Source organism: Quercus lobata, chromosome 12 (genome assembly GCF_001633185.2).
Source record: "Quercus lobata isolate SW786 chromosome 12, ValleyOak3.0 Primary Assembly, whole genome shotgun sequence".
Taxonomy (NCBI): Eukaryota; Viridiplantae; Streptophyta; class Magnoliopsida; order Fagales; family Fagaceae; genus Quercus; species Quercus lobata.
In genome coordinates this window covers 39997221-40015498 of record NC_044915.1, presented here as the reverse complement: position 1 = coordinate 40015498, position 18278 = coordinate 39997221, and the positions used below count along the sequence as shown (strand labels likewise).

Here is an 18278-nt window from a genome sequence, read left to right as displayed (position 1 = left end):
TCCCTGCCTTATACTCTCCCTTGGTCAGGGAGAGAGAGAGAGATTTATATATTGGTTGGATGAGTCCTTAGCTTGTTTCTCCGATTAAATTCAAATGCCTGGTTGCATTGCATTCAAACACCCTGAATAACTTACTAGTTGGATTAATTTTTTAAGCCTTATTTACAGTTTTTTAAAACCTCATTTTTTAAAGTTTTTTAATACCTTTTTTTTTTTTTCTTTTTTTTTTTAAAGGTATAACAGTGTTCTTATGAATATTTTTTTAAGAAAAATAAGTTGATGAAAATATGCTATCTCAGCAAGCAGCGTCTAATTGCACTGGGGAAAAAAAAAGTAATCTGTGCTTAGCTTTGATACTTTGTGAACTTCGTTTGGTGCTCTTTTTTTATGAGAGGTGGGCATGTAATTCATATTGTCCTATTTGCAGTGGACAAAAATAAAATAATCCAATAAAAATGGAATCAGGACAAAGAAATAATCAGAAGTCAAATGAATGAACGCTTTCCACACAACTCCACTTTTTCCAATTGCTTTACAAATAAAACTCAAAATTTTTTTTGATAGGTACAAATAAAACTCAAAATTGATCCCACACAGGTAAAATAATTAATGGGGGGGAAAAAATCTAATTGATTTGTAGGACTGCAAAAACCAAGACCATTTGATATTGAAACCGAGGCTTCACTTGATGAACTATGTTTTTGATCCCCTAACAACATAGAGCACCAACCCCACTACGATAGAAAGAAGCAGGAAGAGAATAGCACCCACGATGTTGAGATTGTTGGACTTGGTAGATTTTTTCCCACTTTCCTCTCTTGTGTCAATTCCATTTTTTCCCAAGGGAGAGCAAGATGCTGAATTGAAGGGGATTGCCACATCCCAGAAGGGCTTGGTGACAAGCGATAGGGCTTCTTTTTCCGGTTCCAAGATTGTTGAGGCATCACTTGGAGCTTCCATGGACATCAACTCAACACAGTGATCTTTTAGAACCTAGGGGAGCATGTAAAGCAGGGGTCAGAATAACTAAGATAATGCAATTCTTTGGGGGCAGTGAGGAGTGACTCGAGTATAACGAATATATTCAAAAAGGGCAAAGTCTATTTTCGAAGAACATATCAATTTTTGAGATCATCATATCATATATATCAACACTGAAAATCTGTTATGCCAGATGTGCATGATTAAGAGCTGAACCCTATTATAGCATTTCGCACACATCAAGCTTGTTGTAAGGAAGTTCATTATGCAGGATTGTCCAGATCATGCACATGCTATATGCATATCCAATTACTCTTTTAAGTAATTTAAGCGTATTTTTCTTCTCTTTTTCAGTGCAAGAAATCACATAACTAGATATTTTACACATCAAGTCAAATGTACGAACCTCAAGAGTCTCAGATGGCTGTAGGTAGTCACATATGTATGTGCCTGCTAACCACGGAACAAATACTCTTCGAGGAAATGAAAGACTGCATTCTTTTCTGTACTCAAATGTATAACAACAGTTGTCATCAGTGTTCAAATCATGTTCCAGTAAACACCCCAAAAAAATTGATCAATGAAGAATGATGCATTAAACATAATGATTCAACTTTGAAACTTTGGCTTCACAAGAGATTGAATAAGCCACTAAAAGCAAACTGATGTGAGAAAAGGAATTGCAATGAAAATCTAATGGTGAAGATGAAAAACCTATTGCTGAACATAATTAGAGTTAAATGGCTTAATCTAAATTAATTCCACCTCCAACACCAGGCTCATAAATCATTTTAAACCTTAGCTGATAGCATAAGTAAAAGCAGCAACCTGCCTTCAAAGGACAGCACACAAGTGCAGGCATTTGCCACAGATGCTTTAAAATGCTATGTACCTATGCAAGTGCATCTATGCATTTATAATGGTGAGAAAGATGGAAACATTATTGCAACTACATAGGTAGCAGAAAAGCCATATATCAGAAGGTAAAATAATCAAACTGGACATAAATGACCCTATGGAGTCATTTCCCTACTTGTAATAAAACATGATTTGCCACCTAACTACTATGGGTATACAGTATGCAGGACTGATTTTGGCACAAAATACCAAAACCTCACTTAAACATCTAAGGCACCAGAATCTAGGTCCAAGAGGCTACAAAAGAGTGACAAGTTCCAAAAAGTTGAGAAGAATTTCAGTAAATAATGATGACATGTGAAAAGAAAAACCGCATGCCATATTAGAATCAAAGAAGTTCCTTGAAATCTATGGCATGTCACAAGGATCTCGTAAATTTAGTCTGTGTGCAGATAAAGTTTTCTTCCCTAAACTGGTAAGTTATGTAGATAGGTCTTAAACCCATGACCTCACCCTCACTTACAAGAGAAGGTGTCATCTGTACTAGAGTTAATTGGCTTATTGAGCACTTAGTCCTTCTGGTTTAGGTGTGAAAAGATGATGAAATAACCATATTGACCCAGTATTTCACTCAACAAGTATATGATACCTAGGTGTTGCAATATGATGACAAGTGATATGTGATTCATTAACCACATTAACATCAAATATGGGCTATGGTGGATGCATGCTATTAATCAAAAAGCCTCTCAAACATTGATCGAAACGACAGCAATATACAGATTCATATAAAATGATGAACACTAATTTCTTAGCCATACTATCCTTGTAAACAAAACATATACAGCTAACACACCTTAATGATTGCAGGTCAAGTTGGGAAACAGGTTTATCAGTCGATATCCCATCACTTGCTTCCTGACTAACATCTTCTGTCTGACCCATATCTCCATATGCCTCATCACAGATGATATCTAATCTACTTTGCAGACTCATGATGATATCCCTCTATACACAGAAAAGCAACCGAAGATTACACAGGACGATGAGCAGCAATTATAAGTTGTTCATATGAGTAAGATTAGCAAGGACTATTTTGCACATAACAACAATTTAAGCATTAACATTTCATGGACAGTTCAAAAGCAGCTGATGAAAGGCAATCCAAGTTATACTTAGAGAAACTTGTGGCAACCATATGAGATGGAAAGATGAAGAATAAAAGAGGGGGGGGGGGGGGGGGGGGGGGGGGAGTACAGAAGCTTTAAATATACTATATGTGATACTTATCGATTTCTTCTTAGTGATCAGCAACCTTCTTTTTTTAATAAATACAGCCAGCATATGAAGGCATTCTACGTCAGAAGTAGATCAATTGAATATCATAATTAGACAATTGTAATCCAGCGCATCAAGGAAACAAAACTGCTTGGCAATCGCAGGCACATACCAAAGTGACACTTGATCAGTGGCATACATCATTTATCATATTCATCTAGTTCTTAAGAACTTGGTCCCCAAAAAAAAACACACAAAAATTATTTGCACTAGATTTCCACTTCTACATCCTTTCTTTTTGTTTTATTTTATCCTCAAAATAATTTCAAGTACATACTTTTGTTTTTTTTGGGCAAGCTCTCAAGCACATACTTCTGAACATAAAATTCAAAAGGATTACACTTCAATGCATCAGGCTATTGCCTTGCCTCACGGTCATGGGGGTAAAATGCCCAGCATAATGTTTTCACCTTTAAAAACAGTGACATGGTCAAGCAACAGTAATAACATGATACACTTTCTAAGATGTCAAGAAGTATCTGTCAACAGTCAATACAATAAATGCTCATGTAGTCTTGATTTCAATACCAGCAGGATGATAATTCAAGCATTTCCAAAGAAATTTCAATATCTATTAGCACAAAAAAAAAAATATATATATATATATATATATATTCATAACACTTTTACAGCTGTTGAGGTGACATATTGTGATTTATGTACACTAAAAACAGTGTCATTGGTGGACTCATGTGAAGGTGATGCTATACCAATTACAACTTACCATCTCAGCAAGTTGTGAATTTTTTTGTCTCTAGCATTAGCATTACTCAAGAAATTTACATGACCCTTTAATACTAAAGCAAGAACAAATTTTCATTGTAAAACAAATATGTAAGCCTGCACGGATTATTGAATACCTTTATATCGGCCACAGCTTGTGAAACTGGTTCTTTTGAATTCAAGTATGCAAAAGAACAGACAGATCCCTTGAAAAGAAGAACACCAAGAACATCTTTTTGGCTGCATGCTTTACATCATATAAACAAATAATTTAAGTGTAAAGAGATATAATGAAAACAATGGAAAATCACAATGAAGAACCTAGTTCAACAGTTGAAAAGAAAAAAAGGAAAAAGTGCCAGCACACCTTCTGCATATGTATCTTTCATGAATGGTAGAAGCAATTCAACTTCTTGCACACCATCCGATGTGCTTGGTTCGTCACTAATAACCTAGAATTGAAATTGGAACAACCACCATCCCCACACCCCCCCAAAATAAAGACGTAAAAAATATGATATTACAAGAATCCACTAACAAAGTGAGCTTAGAGAACCATGATGTAAAAAAAATACCACTGCAAGATTCAATAAATCTCACATTTTAAATTACTAGAAAATTAGTTGATCATTATTTTAATTATATCAAATCATGGCCTTCCAAGGACAATAAAACCAGTGGAAACTGCTACTAATCACATGGATGCTTGTCAGCTTAAATTTATGTATTTTGTTTTGCTTTCTATGAAATAAGTGGTTACTACAATATGACAATGAGTTTTGGCTCAAATGGCACCTCTTCTTCTTATAAGAGCAAGGTGGAGGGTGAAGTCACGAGTTCAAGACCCACCATGTGTAATTACCAATTAAAAAAACACTTTGTGCAAGAGCTTGTCTTCACTGAATCTTCATTGCACAAGAAAAAGTCTGCTGAGATTTGCATCTCAAGTGATCAATTATGAATCACGGAAGGAAGGATTTTTTAAATCTTCTAAGTAGCACTCTTAAGACTTGCTAGAGAGGAGATAAAATCTTTCGTCATGGATAAGATACTAAAAAATAATCATGTAACTGGATTCTCCCTTTGAGGTAGTTAAATTAACAGAGCAATCATGTGCAAGGCCATTAAGAATTTAAGATACAATTAGGTTTAGAAAAGCACCAGAGCACTTCCCTATGCAAAAAGGGGTGCATCCTGATGTCGCATGGTAGCTTCACTGATGCAGCATAGCCTAAAGTGCATGTCAAACTTAATCTTCTCTTGGAAAATGGAATTAATCCTGATTTAGTACTTCTTGAGTCATCATATATTTGTATCATATGTTAAATGCAAATTATGTTCTAGTTTCTTTTCTTTCCTTTTGAAGCAAAAAGGATTTGGTGCTACAGAGTATAATTTTTTTTACACCTGACTTGACTTTATGCATGAACTAATAACTTTCACAGTACTAATCTGACAACATTGACTAGGCAGTATGGAAATTTTTGATGAGAGAACTATTGCAGCTACATTTGTAATCCATTGTATAAACAAACATCCAAAGTAAGTGTGTATAAATGGATAGATAGATAGGTAGATCTGTAGGTATAAATAGATAGACAGAGAAATATACGGATAATACAGAAAGTCCAAATATGGTATCTTGTAGTCTGTCTTACCAAATTACCATCAATAACCGCCCTAGCATCTTTTAGCTCTTTAGCATGATGAGAAATTCCCTGTCGAAGAACATCGCTCAATGTTTGGATGTTTGATGAACTCTCTTGACATATGGGCAATCTGGGAAAAGACAGCTTCACCCATTAGAGATTACTTAGTAAAACATCTGCTACTGGGACTGACATCAAGAACCTTTAGAATAACTACCACGCACCAAAAATTCAGTTGAAAATCTACAACCAGTATAATATGTCACAGTATGATTGACTGATATGCTACACCAAGAGGTTCACAGATACACTTAAATGACCAGTCTAATGCAGTAGGCGTAGCTTACATGCAGAAAGAACCTGGTGCAACTTCAATATTGACCTCAGTTAGGACTTACAGCCAACTTGATTGACCAGTTTTTAGAGGTTGGTGGAGTAGATGATAAAATGATCAAGATGGATTCTTATCAGACCTTGGTTAGATACTGTCAAAAATTTTGGGACATTTATCAGTTCATGCTTGATTTTCAATATTGATGAGTTTTGTTTCCTTACCATTCTCTGTATAAAGATGACATTACGTCTCAAATTTTTGATATACTAGTGTCTTTACACCAGTTCGTGTTGAGGAAATTGATCTCCATCAAACACCGCCTCCAAAAACATAAATTTACAGAGAGAAAGGCATGAGATTTTTTACTCAACATAATGTAACAAAGTAACAATATATGTTTCCTCAAAACAAAACAAAACAAAAACTGACTATATATGAATTTACAAACAGCAAACATCAATTTAATTGTCACAATAATGAAAGAAAATATTAAAAATTAAATAAGAAAAATCATCAATCAATAATTAAGAAAAAGATTTATAACTGATGGGAATGTTACCTAAGGTTAAAACTGTAGTTGCACTTGAAGGTCTGAAGGGAAGTTAAGACCCTTCCCATCTTGAAATCACATGGTCGCAGGCTACTTGATGTAATATTTGAAGTCCATGTGCAATTTCGACATGTCCACCTACACAAACAAACTCTGTTGTCAGCATGATAATCACTTAATAAGTTCACTAAGATGTTACCATTGGGAAGAGTGAAGATATATTAAGTTAGATAAGTCATATACCTCATTGGACTGTAACAAATGTGAATGAGCAGTCTTTCCTCCCGATCATTCTCCAGCAGGGGTGCTGCTTCTGCAACTCCCTTTACAGTCTGTAAGAGCTATTTCATTATTTGAAATTAACATGAAAACGTTGCTCTGGACTGAACTTCATGGTGAATGTAAAAGTTTTACTAAACACTTCAAAATATTTAGTATCTTCTACTTGATTGCCAAGAAAGACTAAGGAATACATGGGGTGGAAGAAAAAACAGGACTCTTATGTATTGTGTTGATTTAGCTTTCAGAAAATTACATAAATTAAATCAAAATTTTGTATTAGACTTAAATTAGCAGCAGTTTCAATTTTTCAGGAACCAAATTAGTAAAATAAGATTCCCACATAACAAATTTTCAAAATGAAAAATCCTACATTACAATAATCCCAATTTCTTATATCTTCCTAGTTCCTACTCTTTTATCAGTAGCAATCAATCCCTGACGCGAAGTCAGCATCCATACAGCATGATATAAGTATCTTGTAACTCTATTATTCCAAAACCCGCTTTGTTTTTCGGCTTGATTTGTTGTAATTTTTAATGATTCTATGTGTTTATCATCGTGAACATGAAGTAACCTTCTCTTTCAACATAAACTAAATAAAAAACGCACACACATCAAAATTGAATAAGGAAAAACAAAAGAATTTACCTGACAAAGCGTTATGGTTGAATTTTTGAAAACAGTATCGCTAACCCATATATAGATACCAATAACTTTCATACCCCCAACTAACATTCTAGCCACCTGAGAATCCATAACCAAAGCTCAAAAAATTAGTATTAAATTTAACGAAATCATATATACAACAATGAAAACAATAATTTGAAGTGGAAAAAAAACCTGACGAGCGTGTTCAGCGACCCAATCGTTATCGATGAACAAAGAGGAAGAAGAAGAAGAAGAAGAAGAATCTGCTGAGGCCTGAGATTTGGATTTGGGTCCCTTTTTCTTGTCGTCTTTGGCGGTAGTCTCGACGAGCGAACACGCGGGCTCTCTGGCATCGTTTGGTGGAGTTGGGATCAAATCGAAGACGAAACCTCGGTCTAGTGGCGAGCTCAGCTTGCCTATTACCAGACCCACCTGCAACAAAACCCTAAATTCAGAATTTCAACCATTTCATACATACATACATGCACACATTGATTCATTGTAGAGAGAGAGAGAGAGAGAAAGTGCCTGAACGGGGAGTCGTGATTGGGTGAGACGATCCTCGATCAATTTGAGTTGGGTTTCTTCTCCAACCACCGCTTTCACCATTTTCGAATTTCTCTTGTGGGCTCTCTGTACTAGTGTCTACGACTCTACTACTATAAAAAGAGCTCTTGAAGAAGCCGTTGAAGCATTAAGCTCATTTTTACGGTTATGGCTTTTTTCTTTTCTTTTCTTTTTTTTCTTTTTTTTTTTTTTTAAATTTTTTGGCCCCTTATTTTTAATTAAATTACACTTTTAGCCAAGTTTTTAGGGTGGATTTGTATAAGCGGTTGCAAAATGGTGTTTTGAATTTAAAATGGACTTTTGTTAAAAAACAATTACGAGGAGTTACCGCTACAAAACAAAGTTTTGAGTTTTAAAAACACGTTTTTAAACTTAAAAACACCTGAATGAACAGATCTTTAGAGTTGATTTGGTTAGAGTGAAAACTGAAAGGTTAGAAAAGGGATTACAATCCATTTGAGATTTTTAGTTTTGGATTGTTTGCACTCTTTAGTTTGAGATTTTTCATTACAATTCTGCATGTTTGATTCCATTTCAAAATGGTTATATTTTATCTATTTTTGTCATTTTAAGTGTCAATAAAACGTTGTCATTTTTTCTCTTTTCTTTTTTCCTTCTTTCTCTAATAAATAGCTAGATTAGTCAAGGAAATGAATGGAATTATCATTTTAAAAATGTGATCAAACTTAATTGACTAAAATGAAAAATCTAAAACTTTAATGGACTGAGTTTGTGGTGAGGTTCCAACTTTGAATTATGCTAAATAACTCTCAGTCATTCCTTTCCTTCTTGAATTAATATTATTTAGCAGTTATATGAGAGAGAACTTCCTAAGTCCCTAGCATTCACGGATCAAGGCATACTTTGCATCTTGAGAAATTATTGTAGAAACACGAGAAATGTATAGCTTTGAAATATAGAATTGAAGCCAGTCCCTACAGTAAAGCATATGGATTACGTCCTGAAGCATAGCAAGTGAGCTCAATTTGTGAAACTAAGATTGAAAAGTTAATATACATGCTGCATTTTGAGGAATTGAGAAAAAAGCAATGTCAGAAATCAGAATTCTACTCCAATCTCCAATTGCTCTTAGGATTACACTTCTCTTACCCTTCTTGTCAACAACCAAATGGATGTACACAGAAAACTAAACCGAAGAAAGCTGAAAGTAATTAGGTCCTTTTCACTATGAATGTTACATTGATAAGTACAAGCATGTCCTCATCACAAGCCGTGCGAAGCTTCAGCCAATTAGGTGGTGAGTCAGGTGAACCAGTACACACACACACACACACACACACACACACACAAAAAAAAACCTCTCCCAAGTCCATGTTACAATCCAATGGATATAGAATGCTCCAACCTTTCCAACATAAGAAGATGATTTCCCAAGGGTAATATCTTTACTCCATCATCATTCACAATGCTAAAATGCTTGCATGGGTCAATTCCAATGTTTACTTGAATAGCATTCAAAGATTCTGTATGTACACGGGTAAATTCGATCAAAGTTTTCTGCGGGGCTCCTCTAATTGAAGTGGATGCTCGGCCAAATAACATTATCACATGGCTCGCATCCATATCACCATGGTTGAACACTGAAATCTGCACTTCAAATTTCAAGAGATTGCAAGACGCTATCTCATTGACATGAATATAATCAATCCCATCTAATGTCTTGTGAGTAGTTAATTTACTTGGACCAGACTTGCTAGCAGTATTCGATAACGTTATATTGTCTGGCACTGATATAAATTTATATGTAATATTGGAATATGTCAACCCATATCCAAATTCATATACCACCTCTCCAGTATAGAACCTATAAGTTCGTCCTGGATAGCCTCGTGAAGGATCAGGCCGTAAGCTCATGTCATTCATGGGCACACTGCTAAATGATTCAGGATACCAAGTGATTGGCAAACGTCCACCTGTTTCTCTCAAACATTGTCCAATAAATTTCCTTATGACAAAAAGTAAGTGAATGTTCAACATTAAGACTTGATTCAAGATACAAACCTGGATTAAAATCTCCAAAGATAATTTCTGCAGCTGCTTGCCCACCAGCCTCACCCGGGTATCCTATCCAGAGAATGCTTCCAATTTGTGGGTTTACTTTGGCAAAGGATACATCAATTGGTCCACCACCAAGTAGGATCAAAATAATAGGCCTTTCACTTGCAGAAGACACTGCAGAGATAAGATCCATCTGTTTACCAGGCAAGAGAAGGCTTGTCCTGTCACGTCCTTCATCTTCTTGGGAAAGATCAAGCCCAGCAACCACAACTACTGCATCAGCTTCCCTGGAAATTTGAACAGCTTCTGCAAACCCATCACTGGAATTACATCGTGTGTCACCACAACCACTAGCATAGGTTGTTTTGATGTAAGGTTGTAGTCCCTCAAAAAGGCTAATTGGATTGCATGGTACACCTACACATCAAGGAACCCTTGAAAACTACTTTAAACTTACAAGCCATAAAAAGTAACAAACAAGCAATCCTTCCTGAGAGAAACCTGTGTAGTCACCACCCAGTTGACTGGAATCATTTGCTGAAGGCCCAATAATGGCCAGGGAGGTGATAGTCGTTTGCTTTAATGGCAGCAAATTCTTATCATTCTTTAAAAGAACAATTCCCTGCCTTGCAGCATCTATTGCCAATTTCTTGTGTTCCAGAGTACATACATCTTCCTTTCCCAATTTTCCAAAGTGTCCGCTACTAGGGTCTCCATTGAAAAGGCCAAGAAGAAGTTGGACTGAAAACAAATTTGAAAGAGCTCGGTTTATGTCCTCCTCCTGAATCTGCCCTTGCTCAAGTGCCAACTGGGTATACCCGAATAAATATGTGCCACAATTTATGTCCATCCCTGGTTCAGTTAAGTTTTTCTCATAAACTTTACAAGGTGTAACACTTATTGAAGTGTATTAGAGGTTGTTGGTTCAAAGATTGAAGTATTGCAAGAACAAAAAATGCACTGATTTCAGAGGCTAAAATTCCATGGCTAAGTTTTTGTGATGGAGGCTCACATGAGGCAATTGTCTCTATCAATAAGGCTAAAACCTCATCGAGTATCTCTTACATTAACCAACCTACTGATCTTCAAATTCTTTGCAACTATATGGTCAAGTCTATTATCTTATTTTATGCTAATTTATTTTTCCACCCCCTTAAAAAGAATGATATCTCAAGGTCTCAGTTCTTTTAAATCATATAACTAAATTTAACATCTTCGAGTGCAAAATAGTTTAAATTTTATCTACAAACCTTATGCATGCATGTAAAATATTTAAAATGTTCTCAACCATTCATTTGAATCAACATAATACTTAAAAATGAAGATATTTGGAGTTGTAAGTCATGTTTATGCCTGTTAAATTTGAGCAATGACACAGCATCATGGATAAGCATCAAACCCCAAATGCATGCACATTGCACATTCTTTTTTCCTATAAACTAAGTACTCAACTCAGGCAACAACAACCTTACCTGCTTTAATAACATCAGCAACTGCATCTTCAGGAGCCTTTGCATATTTATGATCTTCATAAATTACAGCTACTGCATCACAGTCTGACGTGATGTATCTGCATTTTCCTTCAAAAAGTTTGTTACAAACAAGTAAACAGCACTTATATTATCAATTCATCCAGATGGAAACTTTTTTTTTTTTTTTTTGGATGAGTAAGAAAGATGTATATTCAAAAAACTACTTTATGCAAAGAAGAACAAAGCATATCGAAGATCCAGATGGAAACTTTCAATCCAAGCTTGCCACATTAGTACATACCCTTTGAAGCCCCAATCCCTTCGAGCTCTCTGCAGGAGATCAGGATCTGCACATGAAGGCACTCCATTGACTCGATTATACGAGCACATCAAACAAGTAGCTCTGCCTTCCTCAATGCAGCTCTGAAATGGAGGCTGGTAAGTATCCTCCATATCCTGCTTGGAGACCTGGTAAAACAGCAAAAGCCACCACAGAATAAAGAAAAGGAAACCAAATTGTGCTCTCCATTTCATCAACACAATGTTCCTTTCAGAGTACTTAATCACTTAAATTTCTGTTAAAACCAAATTCAACATCAAGGAAAATTGCAGCCATGCCGTCATAGTAGGGCTGTATGTCATCTATTTAAACCAACTAATCACTATATATCCTGATTAGTGATTATTCTTCCCCAGGAAGGACACCAAAATATGACAATAGAAAATGTAAAACGAGCTTATTTTCACCTCAAAAGAAAGTTTACGGTTTTTTAAGTATCACATTTTTCAAGGTACGGTTGTATTACACAATAAACAAAATAACCTAATTAAGATAAGCTCATCCAAACTCACACTAAACAAGAGTTCAATTGTCAAATACACAGAACTCACAAGTCACAATTTTGTGCTACAAGCCCAAACTGTCTTTTGGGTTTTCGAAGAAAGTGTACTGCTTTTTAAAGTATTACATTTTTCAAGCCACAATTGTACTTTTACACAATAAACAAAATAACCTAATTAAGATAAGCTCATCTAAATTCACACTAAACAAAACTTCAATTGTTACATACAAAGAACTCACTAGTCACAATTTTGTCCTGCAAGCCCAAACTGACTTGGGTTTTTGAGTTTTTCCAACAACAATCCCAATGAAATACAAAAATAAAAAACATAAGAGTGAGACACTTCCTTACCATTGCATTGAAGCTAAAACTACGGAAATCCCCCCAATTCTCCAAATCATAAGCAGTATAATGCTTGCAACAAGCAGAAACCATGAAGCCACCATCCCCACCAACCAAATCCTCACCCTGCAACCCCTTCACATACTCAACAGCATAAGCACTCGCCACCATAGGATCCTCACCCGAGGTCTCTTGCCCTCTTCCCCATCTGGGGTCCCTGAATATATTTATATTGGGTGCCCAAAAAGTCAACCCAGATTGACCCTCATTGTACATGGCCCTGCCTTCGAACCCAATAGCCCGCCCAACGGAAAACCACAAACTTTTATTAAAAGAAGCTGTGGTGAGCAAAACCTGAGGGAATGAAGTTGCAGCTCTTATTGGGCCACTGAAAGACACACCAGGGCCATTTGCAGCTATGCCATGGAGGGACTCAGACCACCACTCATAAGAAGATAAGCCAAGTCTGGGTATGGAAGAGGCGTTATTGGCTAGGAGTTGGATCTTTTCATGGAGGGTCAAGAGGGAGATGAGGGATTGAGCTCTGGTTTTGATGGGGAGGGAAGTGTTGCAGAAAGGGTAAGAGTGGTGTGGTGGGGCACAGGAGAAGCTTTGGTTTGATTTGAAGGGGTGTGATGATGGGGCTGTGGAGGTGATTGGGAAGTGAGACTTTCGGTTGAAGATGGTGAGGAGTTTGAGGAAGATCAGAGTGATAATGATTGCATTCCAATTCCAAGGCCATTTTTGGAACATTGTGCAACTACTGAAACTTGTTTAGATTGAGCTTGGAACTGAGTTTTCGAGCTGGGTTTGCTTTTAATGAAGATTCTGGTTGTACTGATTTTCTTTGACTTTGTGCGAGATTGGATTCTTGCTGATACGAGGTTTGGAGTATGAACTCTGAAGTCTGAACCAAGGACCAGTACGGGCTGTAAACTTGGGAATAAAAATCATCTTCTTTTTCTTTTTTCTTTTTTTCTTTTTTTGTTTCATTTGCTAAAATGCAAAACTAAGCTCAAAGTTTTACCTTTTAAAAAAATAAAAAATAAAAAAGCTCAAAGTTTTACCTGATTCTCTAAATATATATATATATATATATATATATAAGTTTTACCTTTTATCATTTTAGTTTTCTAAATTTTAGATTTATCAATTCAGTTATCTGTTAGTATTCTGTTAAGTGTTGTCATTTACTTACCAAAACAACTATGTTTTAGATGTTTTTCTTTCATTAATTTCTTAATTTAAAAAAACTAAAAATCATTAATTACCAAAAAACTAAGGGCTCAAGGAACGACGTCGTTCCCCTAGCCACTGAAAGTCAAAATCTAGACAGAACTCGGTATTATGATTCAATCTCCAAATTCATGGTTATCCAAATAAACTCCCAAATTCATTATTTTTTTATGAAAACATTGAAAGAATGATAAAGGGATATATACTATCACTTTTATTCTTTTAAACAAGTGATTCCTTTTTTGTCTTCTTGCCAAGCCAAAAGTCTCCATGCTCACCTCTATGTTGCTTCACTTGTGTTTAATTTTTGAGTTTACACTTCAAATTTCACTCTATCAAGTTATGACAAAACCCAGCTTGGTGCATCAGTAAGCCACAGAGTGAATGCCGACCAACCTTATGTTTGAAATTAGGACTCTTTGGATTCACCTGTAAACAACAAAATCAATCGGATAACACAATCACATGAAGAGAGGGGTCCACACCAATCCACTACGCTTACTATCACGGTTATCCCACCATTGTTTCATATCATCAAGAAGATCTCTCCAAGAATTAATTTTAGAGTCCTCACTTCTCTTTCTCTCTCGGTTTCTCCCTCTCCCACTCCCGATCTCTCAGTTTCTCTCTCCCCCTATAGATCTCTCACTCTCTCTTTTTCTCCCCCAAATTTCTCAATTTAATCGAGTTAGGGTATTGGTGGGGGTGAAAATAGTTTTTGACTTTTAGTGGCCAGGGGAATGATGTTGTTCCCTGAGCCCTTAGGTTTTTTTTATTTATTTTTTTTTATTAACCTTTTTAATTTTTTAAATTAAGAAATTAAAAAAAAAATCCAAAACGGTGTCGTTTTGGTTGGTAAACAGCTGCACTTAATAGAATACTAACAGATGATTGAAATTATAAAACTTAAAACTAACGGCTAGAGCTTTAATGGTGGAAAACATGATAGGTTTTTTTTTCCCTTAGTTTTGGTTTGACCACAATGGTTGTGTTGTTCAAATGCAGAGAGAGAGAGAGAGAGAGAGAGAGAGAGAGAGAGAGAGAGAGAGAGAGAGAGAGAGAGAGAGAGAGATGTGAGCTCAGTGGAAAGAGAGAGATCTAGTAAGAGAATAAGGGACCAGTGGAGAGGAGAGTCACATAAAGAATTGAAAGAATCAGAGAGAGAGATGAGGAAAATGACTAACAGGGGCTAACGATGTTTAGAAACCAAGTTTTGAAATGTCTCGGACCTAGTTGGTATTATCCCAAACCTCACAAAGGTTAATGAAATTTACCATTTTAAAAAAATAAAAATAAAAAAAGAGCTATTGTATGTATTTCTTTGTAAAATATATAATCTATCATTTATATTCCAAAATCATATATGCACACACACACACCTTCGATTATATTCTCTTTGGGAATGATTACATTTTCACTAGTTAACTCTCAAAATTTCACTCATCACGATTTGAGATTTATGCATTTGTATATTAAAATATGTGTGTTAATCCCCAAAATAGCTGGGAGTGTAACGAGACCTTGAAAAAAGAAATGAACATCAAAATAGCTTTGAACTCTATCTTTATGTGTAGGTATGGGAGTGATTTTTATTTTCTTTATTTGGTGTTAGGACTCATCACTCTACCACTTATTTCGGTGATTGACAAACATATAAATTCTACCAAAAAAAAAAAAAATCTTAGTACACTTGTAGTGTGTGCGATAAGTTTAGTATTCCACAATCCAGTATATGTGTTGATTGTAATGTGATTGTTAATCACAGCTCCGTCATAGCAAAAGCATGTATTGTGGTTCCATCAAGTCCCCAAATTTCAACCCCCACCCAAAAAATAAAAAGTATATCTAATTTTTCAATTTGAAAAAAAAAAAAGAAAAAAGAAAAAAAGAAGGGTGTAATTGCTATTTATATAATGCTTATATCATTTCTTCTCATTCTCGTTTTTAATCTTTAAAATATCCAAACAAACAAGGATTTCTATTGCCCCTTTCCTCCCATTTCGCCTTGTACCATCTACTCTCGTCTCACTCCAAATTTTGGCTTGTACCATCTACTATTATCTCACTCCAAATTTCCAAACACATTGTAAGTGTTGAATCAATGAGCTGTTGTAACTTAAAATAATCCCTTCGTGATTTGATACTCAATAAGGTGAGATAATTGATTATATTAGGACATAATCCTTACTGACCTCCCTTTTTTTTTTTAGAAGAACCCCCTAATGACCTAGTTTCACATAATGGTGTCAATTTCATTCCTTTATAATCGAAAATTTTCATTTCAATTAGTTAACTAATACAAATCACTTCCCCAATCCACCTTGTAAGGACCCAACTTGAGTTCCTAGCCCAGCACGTGGACGAACTTTGGCCCAAGAGGCCTAAAACAATGAATTTGTAGAGGAATGGGTTGAAACACTGGGCTATAGTTAATCAAACAACGATATTGATAGGCTTGATGACAAAAATATATAAAAACGGACTATTATGAAATGAAGAAAGAACGTCCTCAGCAAAATCCGAGGACAATAGTTCTAATATAATGTTCTTAGAAAGTGTTACAGATTTGATTGTGGATTGCTACAGTATTTCTTCTCTCCAATTTTCGATCCCCTTCTTCGTTCTTTCTCATCTTCTTTTATACTTCCATCTCCTTTCACCTCCACCGTCCACCTGTATGCTAGATGGTTAAGGCTGATACTTGTCCCATTAGTCCTTCTCATAAGTCTTTAAGTAGTAGCTATAACGCTGAAATACACTATTCAGGTATCATTTCTACATTAATGCGGCCAGGAGATTAGCTGCAGTGCATTTAATACGGAGGTAGTAGCTTTCTCCCCAGATATTTTGGGGCTCATCCTTATCTCATACCTCTACAGTGCTTGTCTACCCCAAACGAATTTCAGGAATTGCCATCTTTGCTGTCAATCCATTTTCCAGGACCTCGGCCAAGTTCAACCAAGAAAGTTTTCATCCTCGGCACACTTTCCGGAGCCTTTTGGACCAAACCCCATCCTTTATTCATTAGTGCAATCTCTTCTAATGAAGACATCTCATCCTCGGGCGGATCTTTGTTTTCGGCTTGGGCCACGGCCCAACATATGATTAAATAATGCACTTCTGGGCCCAAGGACCCTACACACCTCACCCCAAAATCCAACACATTCTAGTCCATTCCACTAAATTATGGCTGATATGATGACTTTGGCTGTAATGTGAACAAATTTTTTTTTTTTTTTTAATTTAAAAACCATTTTTATGTTACTTAAGTCACTTAATGATATGTTTCTTTTCTCTCTCTTTTTTCCCTCTCATTATGAATGTGTTTTTTTTTTTTTTCTTTACTCACATATGACATGTTTTTCTTCACTAAGAATGTGCACTATTTGATTTTAAATTGATGAATTGGAATAACAAAATTGATTTCATACAAATACTATACTTGGAGTCTTGGATTAAAAATTTCAAAAAATAAAAATAAAAATTCTGCACTGGTGGAGGCATCTAGAGATGACTGGGCCGCTACAAGACCAAAAAATGTCACTTCTAGCAGATAAGGAAATTAAATACATATCATTCTAGTACTTTTAAAGAACTCGAATTTGACTGAAAGCATGGATGTCGGGTAGATGATAATACAAGGTGGGTTGCTCTAAATGCAGATCTGATCTCTCATGTGATCAGCTCTGCCAACTACTTAGCCCACGCTCTTGCAGCTTGGGCCCCTTTTTTGTAATATTTATGGGCCTCTTTCCATCTCTAGTCTCCCAGTCCCAGTCCAAGTTCTTGAGACAGAGAAGCCAGATGGGCTGGGCTCAGAGCTCTCTTTTTAACCATATCTCTATTATTTCATAGTAGGAAAATGGAAAAAAAAAAAAAAATCCACAGAACTAAATAATAAAATAACAAAATTTAGTTACAAAATTAGTTACTATAATTTTCTTTTAAAAAATTAACATTATTGCATATTTTGAAAAACTAACCGTTGAATTACATGTTTTTTATGGCTTTAATACATATGTTAAATTTTGTGGCAATTAGATATTATCTACCATATGATCTATAAATTTATATATTATGCATAATTTTAAAATACAAAAATATGCAATTTAAATAATTTATTGATGACATAGTTATTGATCTTTAATTTTCTAGAAATTTTACAAGTATGAAAGATATAAGAAGAAAACGTAATAAAACGGTGTCAAAATTCACCTCCAATAAAAATAATTGAGAAATGCTCTAATTTTATAACTCAACTTTGTTGGTAATAAAATCGGCTACCCAATAAAATATTTGTTAGGAGTAAGAAAATTTTAAATCTGATAACATGGTGCAGAAAAGTGCAATCATGCAAGTGGAAAAGGATGAGTGCAAATGAAAAGGGTTAGAGACTGGAGTGCTTAAATTAAACTAAAATATGAATTGGCTGCATAA

At 35.4% G+C, this 18278-nt stretch overlaps 2 protein-coding genes across 3 annotated transcripts; both read right to left on the bottom strand.

Moving 5' to 3' along the window:
* Window positions 1-437: 437 nt before the first annotated feature.
* On the bottom strand, window positions 438-8045 carry LOC115971694 (protein odr-4 homolog). Of its 2 annotated transcripts, none has more exons than XM_031091708.1 (11): window positions 7892-8045; window positions 7556-7795; window positions 7364-7459; window positions 6677-6774; window positions 6443-6571; window positions 5559-5679; window positions 4268-4352; window positions 4038-4147; window positions 2696-2847; window positions 1388-1484; window positions 438-993 (listed from the first exon to the last, which is right to left on the bottom strand). In XM_031091708.1, the coding sequence occupies exons 1-11, from the start codon at window positions 7970-7972 to the stop codon at window positions 694-696; spliced, it is 1509 nt and encodes a 502-aa protein (XP_030947568.1). In that variant the 5' UTR covers window positions 7973-8045; the 3' UTR covers window positions 438-693. The 2 variants fall into 2 exon arrangements, with proteins under 2 accessions (XP_030947568.1, XP_030947569.1); XM_031091709.1 differs by having other exon boundaries at window positions 6677-6765; window positions 7892-8044.
* An 861-nt stretch (window positions 8046-8906) lies between these two features.
* LOC115971504 (probable beta-D-xylosidase 6) lies at window positions 8907-13553 on the bottom strand. The gene is made up of 6 exons (XM_031091469.1): window positions 12615-13553; window positions 11723-11889; window positions 11422-11519; window positions 10451-10801; window positions 9953-10366; window positions 8907-9864 (listed from the first exon to the last, which is right to left on the bottom strand). The coding sequence occupies exons 1-6, from the start codon at window positions 13356-13358 to the stop codon at window positions 9266-9268; spliced, it is 2373 nt and encodes a 790-aa protein (XP_030947329.1). The 5' UTR covers window positions 13359-13553; the 3' UTR covers window positions 8907-9265.
* Between the last annotated feature and the right edge of the window lie 4725 nt (window positions 13554-18278).